Here is a 13,582-nt window from a genome sequence, read left to right on the forward strand (position 1 = left end):
TAATACAAGCTCAGCCAAGGATCTTCTCAACTCTTCCAACAGAAATGGCCCTCTGCCTGGTGTACGATGTCTTCAAAAGAGCTGGCGTAACCACCCGGGAAAAAAGACCAAAAGAGTACAGAAAAGGGGTGTTTGCTCGTGTTAAATAAACGATCTGCTCCGCCAGGCTTTCTTCTTTAAAACACTTACAAGAATTAAACAGAAGTCAGACTTGAAAACAAACATTCACGACTCCCAGGCTACTGTCCCCTTTTTGGTACCCATGCTTCCTTCACTCCTACTTTAGGAAAACTGAACATCTCCCCACTAATCACTATGTATGTGACTCAGAAAACGAACTCCTATTTCCAGGAACCAAACCAGAAACTCTGGCAGGAGCTGGGTCTGCAGCTGAACGCCTAAGCTTGGAAAAACCTCAAACTATCCCACTTGCCATTTTCAATTAAATGTTTTACAGGGAAAACAGTAACATAAAATACACATACTAGAAATGTGCGACTCCACCGAACATTTTAAGAAACAAAGGATCAAAAAGAAACACATGTTTCTTCCTAAAAATACACCCCCCACCCCAAACTATGTAATATTTAACAACTGCATGCTGAGCTTCCAGGAAACGAGAGATGTTCTGAGGGGCTGATATTCAGCACAGTCCTCTGTGTCCCAAGGACAGGGGAAGCACACACGAGTTTTGTCCCCCGTGGAACTGAATGGGCATGGTGGCGTTCCTCTTCTGCACATAAACACCTGCTCAGTATCTACCATGTATGGCACGCTACAGAAGCTTCTAAGGGATGCAGGGATGGGGAAGATACAGCCTACCTCTTCCTCCACCCGCTCTGCCAGGCAAGGGCGGGAGGATGCACCCTGAGGACAGGTTGTCCTTGTGTTCTCAGGGGACTGGTCCTGAGGGGGATGCCCTTGGCTCCGTCCACATCCATGGTACTAAGATGCCAGCATCAGCTTGGCGGCCAGGGCACGAGCACTTTCTCCTTCTCCCTCAGTGCTCCTCCTCGGTATTTGAGCTCTCTTCTTCGGTGTCCTGAGCTAGGACTGGCTCGGGGTACCTCATGCATGCCAGGCAGAGAGAAGACATCACTCAGGACAGGCAGGGCCCCTACTACCCAAGGTAAGGCTTGCTGTCTTCTGCCCTGTTCACACAGAATCATCCTGCAGGTCTATCTGGATGGCACCTTGGGAGGGGATTTGGAGCTGCTTTTTATTTTTATTTTTTTCTGGGTCTCTCAACAGCAGCAAAACAGAACTTTCATTTTTAGAAGAATCCACCGGACACACCAGTGCCTCCCGATGTCTGCCTGTTTCTACTGCTTTCGACATGAAGTCTGAAAAGCCACCAATTTTCGCAGAAGAAGTTTAAATAAACTTCTGAAGCCAGAGGAGCAATTTTCTTTATAATTGACATTAAAAAGTAGCATGGACTGGATGACGGATGGTGGTGAGCAGCTGCCACTGGGCACGGTCTTAAACTTACGAATAATCAAGGGCAAGGGGAGGAAGAGGGTCACTGGCCGGTCCTCAGAACTAGGGGATAATTAACTACTGTGGTGCAGAGATAACAGAAATAGAAACTTCCTCAATTATCTAGAAACCAGGCCAAAATAAGATCCGTGCATGCAGACAATTCTTCACAAAAGTGGCAGATACCTCACTTTCTCAGAGGCTGACTTACTCAACTCCAAAGCCAACTCATGGTGTCTTCATTAGACTTCATGAAATGATCAGTTATCGTTGATAGGACTTGCTCTGGAGAAGCTCAAGGCAGTCAGGAATTTGACACTCAGTGTTCTGACAGGACAGCTGATTCTCGAACAATGCGGTGTCAGTGTGTGTGTCCATGTGTACGGAGACTTTGCTCGATGCACTACGGTCCCGTAAACACATATTCTTTATGATTTGCTTATCGGTGTTTTCTCCAGCTGACTTCACCGTAAGAATACCGTATATGGCTCATGTAACACACAAAACAAGTAAATCGACTGTTCAGGTCACTGGTAAGGCTTCCAGTTAACAGTAAGCTATTAATAGTGAAGTTTGGGGGGCGGGGTCAAAAGTTAAATGTGAATTTTCAACTGTGTGGGGGGTCAGTGCCCCAACCCCCATTGCTCAAGGGTCAACTGTACTTAGTATTAACCAATCGCTCACCGCATGAGCTACTGAACTCCTGTGTTACACCGTGTAGCCCTGGAAAAGCACAAGAGTTGGATGGAGGAGGGCCCCCGGGGAAGGAGCCCACACGGGAAGGATCTGGCCCTGCGGGCGGCAAGGGAAGAAGGCTGCAGGTCTGAGGGAGAAAGGGGCGGGCAGGCGTAAGGGGCAGGTCTCCTCTTCACCCCCAGAGTGTGGGAAGGCATTCTAAGGTGTTAAACAAGGACTGCGAGGACAGGACTGGCCCTTCCGAGAGCTCACACGGGCAGCCAGCAAGGCTGTTCACAGCTGGGCAGGAAGCTTCAGCACGTGGCAGTGAGATTTCTGTATCTGTGAACGGTATCCAAATGGAGAGTCTCATTCAAGCTGTTACACGTTCCTATGAAATATTCTCGCTAAGATATTCTTGTCAATCATCACAATTGAGAAACGTGATATATATGGCCTGTTTAAAAATCAGCAAATTGAATGTTTATCCATCTTTCAACGAAGCACCTGCTTCCAACATAGCTGACCAGCGACACTGGCTAAATCTCCTCGCCAAACGATCCAGAAACGTTCACGTGACATCAGTCCTGTGGACAGGACAGGCGCGCTAAAGCCCTTCTATGGACAGTTTCATCTGCTGCTCAGGCCTGCCATAAACTCTATCCGGCTTCATATCCGAGATGCAGACCCTCAGAAAGGACTCAGTCACTGCAGCAACTTTTAAGAGGCCAGCGGCTGCATCCCCTAAGAGACTATTGCTGTGCATGGTGACTGCACTTTTTCCAAATCCATGCAAGAAACTTAAGAGTTCTTTAAAAATTTTTTAAGTTATTTATTTTGAGAGAGCACGCACGAGCGAGAAGGGCAGAGAGAAAGGGAGGGCGCACGTGTGAGCCAGAAGGGCAGACGGAGACAGAGGGAGAGAAAGAATCCCAAGTAGGCTCCACACTGTCAGTGCAGAGTCCGATGTGGGGCTTGAACTCATTAACTGTGAGATCATGACCTGAGACGAAACAAGAGTTGGATGCTCAACCGACTGAGTCACCCAGGCACCCCAAGAAATCTAAGAATTCTTAACACCTGGGTAGGAATGCATTTCCTCCTGGCTGGTGATTTGTTTGTGGCAAAGACCTCACAAAGGTAAATCAGAAGACAGCAAAACCAAGACCTTGGGTGGGGCCGGCAGGGATCGGGAGAGACTTCCTACTTTCCCGCATGAGTGTTCAAAGGAGGTGGTGCCTCCTTTCAATTGCAAAGATCTACTCTCATTTTCGGCATTTCCCTTTGATGTTATCGGTAGGAAGAACCATCAAACACACAATCATCTCTCTGTATTTAGAGGCCTTTTTTTTAAAAAGAGAACTTATGAGATTTGAACACACAGAAAAGATGTCCTTTCAGGGGTATCCAAATTAGTTGAGAATTTAGATTAAAAAAAAAAAAAAAGAAAGTTGACTTATCTAAGGCTCCGATAAATCTCTTTGTGGCCTGAGACCCGAACAAGCTGGGACGGCTTCTATGTCTCCATCTATCCCAAACACAAGTGGAGCTAATTAATATTTCAGACTTCCCCATCAGCTGGGCCAAGACCGGGTTCTTCAGCAGGCTTACATTCCCTGGCAATGCTTGATTTATGCACCAACACCCGCCAACCCACAAATACGACAATAAAAATGCAGACGAGGGGTGGAAATTTGCAAGTACACTTTTCTCTTCCACACTAGGTGAAGTGGTTTAGATAGCTGTCACTAACACCAAGGGGTTTATTAATAGGCAAAAATTAATTGTATGTAGACTGAATTAATGAGATGGAAAAACATGCATATTTCAGCTAATACAGAGGGGAACGGCCTCTGCAGAGGCATCTGTAATGAAGTGGCTGGAACATGGGATGAGGCGCAGAGCAGTACCAGCAAGCCGGGGTCCTTTTGTGATCACGGGGGCTGGAGGTATTGGTAAAAAAAAATACACTGTGAAATGTAAACATCAGGCAACTGTTTTGAGCACAAAGTTGACCCCCGATGCGTATTCTGCAGACTGCCATCTACAGATTTATAAATAAATGATTAGATGTAAAATCTCTAGAGGGTTTTCCTTTTCCACAGCAATTACAGGAGCAGATTATTACCATTCAAGTGGGGCTCCAGTGAAAGTTCCTTGACTGGCAGGAATCACTCACTGCTGTCCTGACGTCTAAGTCACCATGACAGGAAATCCAATGTCAGCGTGTATGGCGGACGTTTTCACAAGCCAAGTCAATATGCACTGAATGAACACATTCTCGAGTTAAAATATATTACTGTCAATAACAGACTGAATTAAGAAAGTATGAAGTTTCAAATGTGATCAGTGTCAGGAAGAAGTTTTCCGTATCTCCTCCCTGCACACTGTTAAAAGTTGTCGCGTGGGAAAGCCTGAAACTCGCTTGGACATTTTCTCTTTGGCTGCTCTGGATCTGTTTTTTAAGTCATTAAAACACAAGGTAATGAGGCTAATCAAAGAGTAAGCAATGAGCGGTATCATGTTCAGTACACTTTTTTTTACGGCCTAAGAGTTTCCTTTCTTCCCTAAATCGTGGGGGGAAAATCGTCTTTTAGCTTGGGATTTACTTTCCTTCCACGAGTGGATCCACCCCCTACGCCTGCATTCTTACACGAAGCTGTTTTTCTCGAATTCACAGCAGCAAAGCCAGCAACGTGCCCACTCTCTCCCACTCTCTATTGTTTTTTCTTTTGTTGTTGTTGTTTTTTTTTAAATGGTATGGAGTAGGAACAGATTTTTTAAAACTTTATTTCGAAAAAAAAAATGAAGATTCATAAGACATTGCAAAAAGAGTGGACACAGCTTCCATGTACCTTTTACTCCGTTTTCCTCCATGATATCCTCTTAGGAATCACAGTACATTCTCAAAACCAGGAAGCTGACATTGGTACAACACTGGCAACTAAACTACAAATCTGACTCGATGTCACCAGGTTTAACGTATGCTTTACAAAGCAGGACACAGCCCTGTTCTGTCACACACGGACCTCTCTCTACAGTCCCACGGTACCCCTGGCCGGTCGGTACCTGACCACCGTTGACCTGCTCTTCATCGTTACACGTTTGTCATCTCAAGAGTGTCACGCAACGAAAACCACACCTTCCTGGGCTGGCTTCCTTCACTCAGCACAAGGCCCTTTAGACACTTCCAGGTTGTGTCATGTGTCCACGAGTCCCTGCTTTTTGTTGGGAAGTATTCATTGAAAATGGGCCCCCGTTTATCCATTCACCTTTGGAAACACATTTGGGTGGTTCCCGACCTGGGGCTGTGAACACCTGGGCACAGCTTTCGCGTGGACACGAATTTCTGTTTCTCGAGGACGTCTGAGCAGCAGTGTCGCCGCCGGGCCTGCATGGACGCTATAGGTTAACTTCATAAGCAGCCACCACGTCGTTTCCACAGTGGCTGCTGGGCGTCAGCGGTGTCTCACTGTGACATCACCTTGCATTTCCCTACTGGCTGCTGGGGATCATCTTTTCTTGGGCTTATTGCCAAACTTCTGTCCTCTTTGGTAGAGTATGCGATTCTTCTGCCCCTTTTCCAACTGGAATGTTATTTTCTTATTGTTGAGTTCCGACAGGACCTTATACGTTAGGAACACAAACCTCTTGTCGGGTACGGGGTCTGCAAGTCTTTGGTCCTGGTCTTACCTACCATCCCCCTTTTATAGGGTTTTCTGCAAAGCAGAAGTTTAGGAACACAATTTTAAAAAGGAATACATATTATTGATCCTTCTGGAATTTTCTTATCCTGGGCCAATTTTCAAGATGGGCAGTATCTCTCGGAGCTGAATGGTCAGCTGTGCGGCCTTTCAGCAGATGCTCTCAGGGAACCCTGGGCATCCCTGCTGGAGGCTTCATCTCTGGGAGACGGTTGACAGTGAATGCTTTCGATGCACACCAGGGGAAACTTCACTTAAGAATGACATGTGCCACACACCATCATGTTATTTAAAATGTAACCCACATCACGAACTCAGATATTTAAGATGCCTTCGTTGGGTGAATGTCTGAAGTAAACACTGGTATGCAGCCAGAGGCCAGCCTGATGAAAATGCCATCTTTGAGGGGCTGTCATCTAGACTGGAGGGGACACACACACGCCAGCATCAGGTAAAGGCAGAGGGAGCAGGGGAAGGTGCAGGGCAGGGTCCGGCATTTTCCGTGGAAATGCAGGATGAAGCCTGTGCACCAAATGGCATCACCAGCACCACTCGGCAACCAGTGATTTATTGACACGGTCCCTCAGGAAGCAAGCGTCCGACAGTGGCAGCAGGTGGGAAAGACGGGTGTCCCTGTGGTAAGGGCACTGGGGGCACAGGCCACAGAAGCAGGGAGAAGGCAGCTAGGTTTCTAGAGTTGCTGGCAGAGGTCAGAGAAGGTCATGAGGGGCAAGTGTGAAGACGTTCTTGAGGGACCGAGAGATCCAGGTAGAGAGAAGGACAGAGTCCCCGATCCAGAGAAGGGCACACACCATGTTCCTAGAAGGTGGATACGTGCCCTCTGGGACAGGATGCAGGAGGGGAGCCTGTGAGCTTGTAGGCGAAAGGCCCCAAATCATGCTGAGTTGGGAATTATTTGTAAAAGGCATTTGTAAACACAAAATAAGCTCAGAAAAATTCAACAGTCAAAACCACCACAACAAATAGGTCTTCCCGGGCCACGCAAGCCCTGAGCAGAAGATCCCAGTCACCTGCAAGGCTGCGGAGGAGGAGCCAACCCTAAAAATGAGAGTCTGCATCACAGAAAAGCCAGAGCCTTACCCAGCTCCTGAAGGAAATATTTCTAACTCTGCAAGAAAACATCCTGGTATCCCCAGGGTTAATGGGCAGGGCACAGCTGTGCAGATCACCCTCAGTGCACCTGCAAGCGGTCACTCTGGAAGGCCCCAGGGAGGACCAGAAGGCCAGGGCACAGGCATCCCGCCCCACCCTGTGGACTGGGACAGACAGAGCCCCGAACACACCTCTACGAGTGGCTATCTAAACCCCAAGGCAGCCAGGACAGGTGAAGCCTTCTGTGAGGGAGGAGGAGGTCCCAAGACACAGCACACCCTCCTTCCTCTCGGTGCCCGGGTGTGTGGGGATACGGACGCTTAGGACACCTCCTCCTAAGCGTCCGTATCCAGCTTCTTCTGTGCGGATTCCCCTTTCATCCAAGTTCCGCAGCCCCGGAGGGAGGCTTTATTCCAACACGACCACTGTCTCTGCCACTGGATCCCCAAACTATGCCTGAGAAACACAGTCTAAGCCCAGGCTGGCCTATGCACCAGTCAGCTCCAACTCGTTTGTCTCGGCTTGTACAATTCACGGACTTTAATGAAAATTCCCAGAAAGTCTACAAGTCATAGAGTCGGGTAAAAACCCTCTTCCCTGTGCTACAATAGCATGTAATCACTGTCACAAATCGATAGGATACGAATGAGGAGAACGTACAGGGTCTATGAAATGCCACGCTTGTTTGCTACTGAACTGGACGCAGCCCCAGATGCAGTCCCTGCCTGCCGTCCTCTCCAGATCACACGCATTTTCTAGCCTCTACACACTAGGGGATCAGAATGGCGTAACGGAGGTGGAATGATCTGTTCAGTTAGCAGTAATTTTGGAAAAATTATTTTTAATTTTGAGACACTTTTGTATTCCCACAAAGTCTGGAGGAGTCCTTCTTAGAACTATAAACATGACATATTGTCAGGTAAACACAATGCCCTGACTGTAACTCTCCAAGGAAGGTATTAGGTTTGTGTTCTCGGACCAATTTTTTGTTTCAATGGCATCAGCTAATGTCAGACGGTTGTAAGTCCTTGACGCATGAACGTTGAAAACATAAAGTCTCTCCTTAAAGGATGAAGCCCAGGAAGGGGGTGGATTTGTGTACTGACCAGGTTACCAACATAAAGACACCACTGCAGAACCCGTCTACACTCCAGAAGCACATTCAACACGGTCGATGTTCACTGGGCTGCACTCTTGCACAATTTATTTATTTTAATTTTTAAATTTTATTTCAGAGACGGGGGGTGGAGGGAGAGAGGGAGAGAGAATGCACAAGCAGGGGAGAGGGCCTAAGGGAGAGAATTCCAAGCAGGCTTCCCACTCAGCATGGAGCCTGACGCAGGGCTCAATCCCAGGGATCATGACCTGAGCTGAAATCAAGAGTTGGGTCCTCAACTGACTGAGCCACCCAAGTGCCCTCTTCCACATCATATAAACATGTTATTTGTTTTCTCAGTTACACACCTCCCCACTGAAACTGGTGGCATTTCCCTATGTTCTGTGGGTCCCCAAATCACTCAGGAGGCTCACATGTGTTGGAGAAGAAAAGCATTTGTTGGTGAAATGCAGGCCCTCAGGTTGGCATATCCAATCCTGAAAAGTCTGGCAGTGAAGGGGTGCCTTCATCCTGGTCCAAACAAGAGTTTTCCAAATCTTTTTGTTCCTTAGAATCCTCAAGGCACATGAGAAATCCACACAATTTGGGAAATAGATACATGATAGTGCAAACATTTAAAATTTTTTTAAATGTATTCATTTTTGAGACACAAAGACAGGGCATGAGCAGGGGAGGGGCAGAGAGGGAGGGAGACACAGAATCTGAAGCAGGCTCCAGCCTCCAAGATGTCAGCACAGAGCCCGACACGGGGCTCGAACTCACGAACTGTGAGATCATGACCTGAGCCGAAGTCGGACACTTAACCACCTGAGCCACCTAGGCATCCTGAGAAGAGGACTCTTTTAAGGGCATAGATACCACACTGTTAATCACATAATAAAATTTTAATAATTTCTTAAAAAATTTTTTTAATGTTTATTTTTGAGAGAGAGAGAGACAGAGCATGAGTGGGGGAGGGGCAGAGAGAGAGGGAGACTCAGAATCCGAAGCAGGCTCCAGGCTCCGAGCTGTCAGCACAGAGCCCGATGCGGGGCTCGAATTCACAGACCATGAGATCATGACCTGAGCCAAAGACAGATGCTTAACCGACTGAGCCATCCAGGTGCCCTGTTGTTAGTGGTTTAAAAAATTTTTTTAATGTTTGTTTTTGCAAGAGACAGAGCATGAGGCGGGGAGGGGCAGAGAGAGACGGAGACAGAATCCAAAGCAGGCTCCAGGCTCCAAGCCGTCAGCACAGAGCCCGACGGGGGGCTTGAACCCACGAACCGCGAGATCATGACCTGCGCCAAAGTCGGACACTCAACTGAGCCACCCAGGTGCCCCATGGTAGTGCAAAAATTAATCAGACTCAGTTTTCCACAAAAACACATTAATCTGAACTACTTGGTTTTGAAAACTTAAAATTTTATAATCTTATGAATAACATTTCATTTATACTAAGAACATTATGCTTTTAAGGAAACTTTTCTTTTTCATGCCGGCATGGAGCCTAATGCGGGCGTGAACTCAAGACCCTGAGACCAAGACCTGAGTGGAGACCGAGAGTCAGACGCTTAACTAACTGAGCCACCCAGGTGCCCCTCAGGTGACTCTTAGGTCAGTCGTGGCTGAATCTCGTGCGTGGCACTGGGCCTACAGGGAACGTGACGCCGCATGCTACCGTGAAGGAGCCACTGCCCTAAGTGTTGAGGGCTTGATGACATTTTATACGCAGTTTAAGGTTCACGATACACATCTAGTTTGCCTCCTGGCGCATCGAGCGGAAGACGTATTTTCCAGGACAGACGTTTGTTCGGAACAAGGGTAGGAGCCTCTGCCTTGTGCCCGAGGTAACGGGAGGTGACGTGTTGGCCTCCCGGCCCACGCAGGGGCACGAGGCCCCACCCGCTCGGCGCTGGCGGCCTGTCCACGCAGAAGCGACCGCTGCTACCTGCTCCCGCTCAGAGAGGGAGGCCAGGCCGGGCAGCACACGGGCGCGCGGGAGCCTGCGGCGCCCGTTGGCAGGTGGCCAAGGCTCCGGGAAGGGAAGGCCACGCCGCCGGCTGTGCGCTGAGCTTTGGGGCAGTTCCAGGCGATGCCACGTCTCCTCCCCTCCTCAGAACTGGAAGTCACGGCTTTCCACACGGAAGCCGGCCACGCAGCTTTCCCTAGCCTCCCCTTCCGAAGCACATGCTAACCTCCCTGAGCCGAGGGTTTCCTGGCAGTAATGAAGGTGGACACGGGCAGCCTCCCCGGTTACTGGGGGCCTGGTATTCACAACCTGTCCGGGCAACTTTATGACCTCGCAGCCAGGTGCTGTAATTGCAGTAACGACCCGCAGACACCAGAAGAATCTAAGTTCACTGCTGCATCTCGTACGGGAGCTACTGGCCTCCTCCGTGAGCAGGAGGGCTCCTGCTACTTGGGGGGGAGGGTGACCGAGGTGCCCAGGATGCCAGCATCCCTCACCTGGCCGGATGCTCCATGGTCCCGGCCCTGGCCGGATGGCCGGCCCCTCCCCTGCCTGGGGAGCCGGGCCAGTGTGGCTTCCCAGCAGGCCGCAGCCCCGTGTAGCGTGTTCCCAGGTCACAACGAGCAAGAGAAGGCCGCTTGATAGTGTCAGAGAGGGACCAAGAGACAGGCATCCTGTTCAGACGGGCCGCTGAGCGGGGCCTGGGGAGAAGCAGATGCAGCTTACAGGCTGTTTAGGCGGCAAGACAGGCCCCTGATTTCAGGTTGCAAGTGATTTTCCTTTGCTCCCTGCCAGATCCGGGCGTCGCTCAGGGAGCAGGGCGTGCTTGTGATGGTTTCCCTTTGGGAAAAGTAAAGGGTTGAAGCATGTGCACCAAAACCTAAAGCAGGCTGTTCTCTTCAGTGCAGAGATTCATAGAACGGAGATTGCCAATTTAAGGTGACCTTGGAAACCAAGGAAACTTGACATGTGTTCACACAGGTGAACTAAGGGTTTGTCCAGAAAGAAAACAGTGCTCCATAAAGTGGCTAAAATTATGAACAGAGAATACTTTTAGGTCACAAGGTGAGAAAACCCAAAGCAAATGCCGTAAAGCCGGAAATGAAAATATATGCATTAAACCTGTGTTAAAAGAGCACGTGTGTTTCACAGAAGTCCTGTCTCAGTGAACTCTGGCATGGAGGTCGCTCGTCCCCCCAGCACGGTCAGGGGTGTTCACGCATCACACCCAGGGCGGCAGGTGCAGCAACCCACTAGCCCCGTAACGACGGGAAGGCCTGGACCTCCACCCTTCTGTCGCCAGTATGTGGGAGACTAATTAAAATAAGGACTCTGAAAGCTCCAAATGCTAATGGTTTCAACTTTTTTTTTCCAAGAGGAAAAAAAAACAAAAGAAACAAAAAAAAAAACCCTTGGTGCCCATGTCTGTTATCTGTTCCATGGCACACAGAATGTGTGCTTAAAATGTGAAGCGTGTGAGATTCTACTTCCGTGATCTTAATTTAACGTAGGCAATCTGCCTTTGTATTTACTAAGAAGTTCCCAGGGAGACAGAATTTCACTTCCCTGGGTACTACTTCTGCAGAAAAGCCATCCTTAATGATTTCTCTCATTTAAAAGAATTTATCGGGGCTCCTGGGTGGCTCAGTCGGTTGAGCGTCCGACTTCGGCTCAGGTCATGATCTCACAGCTTGTGAGTTCGAGGCCCACGTCGGGCTCTGTGCCGACAGCTTGGAGCCTGGAGCCTGCTTGGGATTCTGTGTCTCCCTCTCTCTCTGCCCCTAGCCCACTCGGATTCTGTCTCTGTCTCTCTCAAAAATAAATAAACGTTAAAAAAAAATTTTTTTTTAAAGAATTTATCAACTTAAAGTGATTATTATTATCAAATGCTTATTTTCAATGAAATACAACAAAATTTCAGCTGCAGACTCAAAGCCAAGTGCAGCCCACCGTGGCGGGTCCCTCAAACGTGCCTTCCCGTGGACTCCAGCCACAGGGATGGAAACTGCTGGGGGGGCGTGTGCCGCAGACAGACACGGTCACGGAAGGGCATGGTCTAAGGCAAGTCTGCTAAAACAGCCAGTCCAGCTGTGTCTGCTCTTTGAAGACCTTCTCCTCAGCTGGGAAATCCTCTCTGCTGGTTAACTAAGTCCCAGCGACCGTCTCCACCAGCCCCTCTGTGCTTGCGTCCCAAGCTCGGGACCGAAGACCAGGCCACAGGGCTGAGCTCAGCCGGCCAGCTGCTCGCAGACTCGGAAGCTGACGGGTAAGAGAGGGTGAAGGATGCTCGTGACCGAACTGAGCTGCCACCTGCCTACGGGCAGCTGCCTTCTGGCCCCCAGCCTGTGGCCATTCTTACCCGAAGGATGGGACTGCTGAGTCGGGCTGCAGTGAAGGGGGGATGTGCTTCTGCCGTGTCAGTGGGGCTCCATCCCTCCCTCCTGCCCGTGCATGCCAGGCTCTGTGCCACATGATAGTCGCAGCAGCGGCACCTGGTCATCCCCTCACAGGGGCTCCAGAGACTGGCTCCTTGCCCCTTAAAGGCTGGCATGCCATGAAGGCTCAGACACAAAGTTTTGGTTCCAGGAGAGGGGACACGCAGGTGCTGCTGTGAGGAAGGTGGCGTCGCTGACACTGGGAGATGGGCTGTGGGGCCCTCACGCCGAGTCCCTGCCAGCCTCGGGTCCCGCTGCCCACTCCTGTGGTGGGGCCCATCTGCCTTCTCCCTCAGGCTCTCATCCCAGGTGATCATCAGCGTCCACAGCTCACACCCCCAGCTACAAGGGGGACCATTCTCGACCTACATCTCCCTCCTCTGTCCTGTTATTTCTGCACCAACACCATCTGCGTGGCGGTGTGGCTGCCCCAGACCTTAGGAGGAGGACGCCCCACGTCGACATCCTTGTCTCTCCACGGCCGGGCCTCCTGCTCTGTTGCCAACGACCCCTCCGCCTGGGGACCTCACTCCCATCATGATCCAGGAGGGCAAGCTCCTCTCTTCTCTTGCCTGGACCAGGACGACGGGCTAGTAATCGGCCGGCCTGTATCCCCCAGCATCTCCAAACCCAGTGTGTTCTCCCCCCTACAGCCAGAGACGACTAATAGTAACTACGGCGGTTCCTTCCAAATGGCTTCCTGATGTGTTCCCAGCGCTCAGACTGAGCTGGCCCCTTGCTATGGCCTGGCCCTTGCCTTGGTCCCTGTCCAGCTACTCTGTGCAGAACACACTGGTCCCCTTCTGGATTCTTCCGAGTGCATGGGGACTTCACACACAGTCCTCTCTGCCTGGAACGCTCTTGTGTTCCCTTCTCATTGTTCAGATCTTATTTAAATGTTGCCTCTCAGAGAAGCCACCTCCGTCCCCCACATAGAAGGCCACACCCCCACCCCAACACCCTCACGGTGCTTGATCTTTCTCCTTGGCGGAATTTCTCTCTACTCCAATTAAACAATCACTTGTTCACCAGCTGTTGAACACCAGCCTCCTGCACTGTGGACTCCAGGAGGGCAGGGAGGACGGGACTTCGTGTCTTCCTGCTGTGC

General features: G+C 50.0%; 1 protein-coding gene across 8 annotated transcripts in view; it reads right to left on the reverse strand.

Moving 5' to 3' along the window:
- MGMT (O-6-methylguanine-DNA methyltransferase) overlaps window positions 1–13,582 on the reverse strand; it is a 297,215-nt gene that overhangs the window by 66,477 nt on the left and 217,156 nt on the right. Inside the window, exon 1 of one of the 8 annotated variants that reach the window (XM_078434978.1) lies at window positions 5,457–5,566. The exons of 6 other annotated variants lie outside the window; for them this stretch is intronic. In XM_078434978.1, the coding sequence (XP_078291104.1) occupies window positions 5,457–5,551 (95 nt within the window). In that variant the 5' untranslated portion in view covers window positions 5,552–5,566. Of the gene's footprint in view, window positions 1–5,426; window positions 5,567–13,582 lie in introns of those variants that run through there. One more of the 8 variants, XM_078434977.1, reaches the window with a different exon arrangement.

Source organism: Panthera onca, chromosome D2 (assembly GCF_046562875.1).
Source record: "Panthera onca isolate mPanOnc1 chromosome D2, mPanOnc1 haplotype 2, whole genome shotgun sequence".
NCBI lineage: Eukaryota > Metazoa > Chordata > Mammalia > Carnivora > Felidae > Panthera > Panthera onca.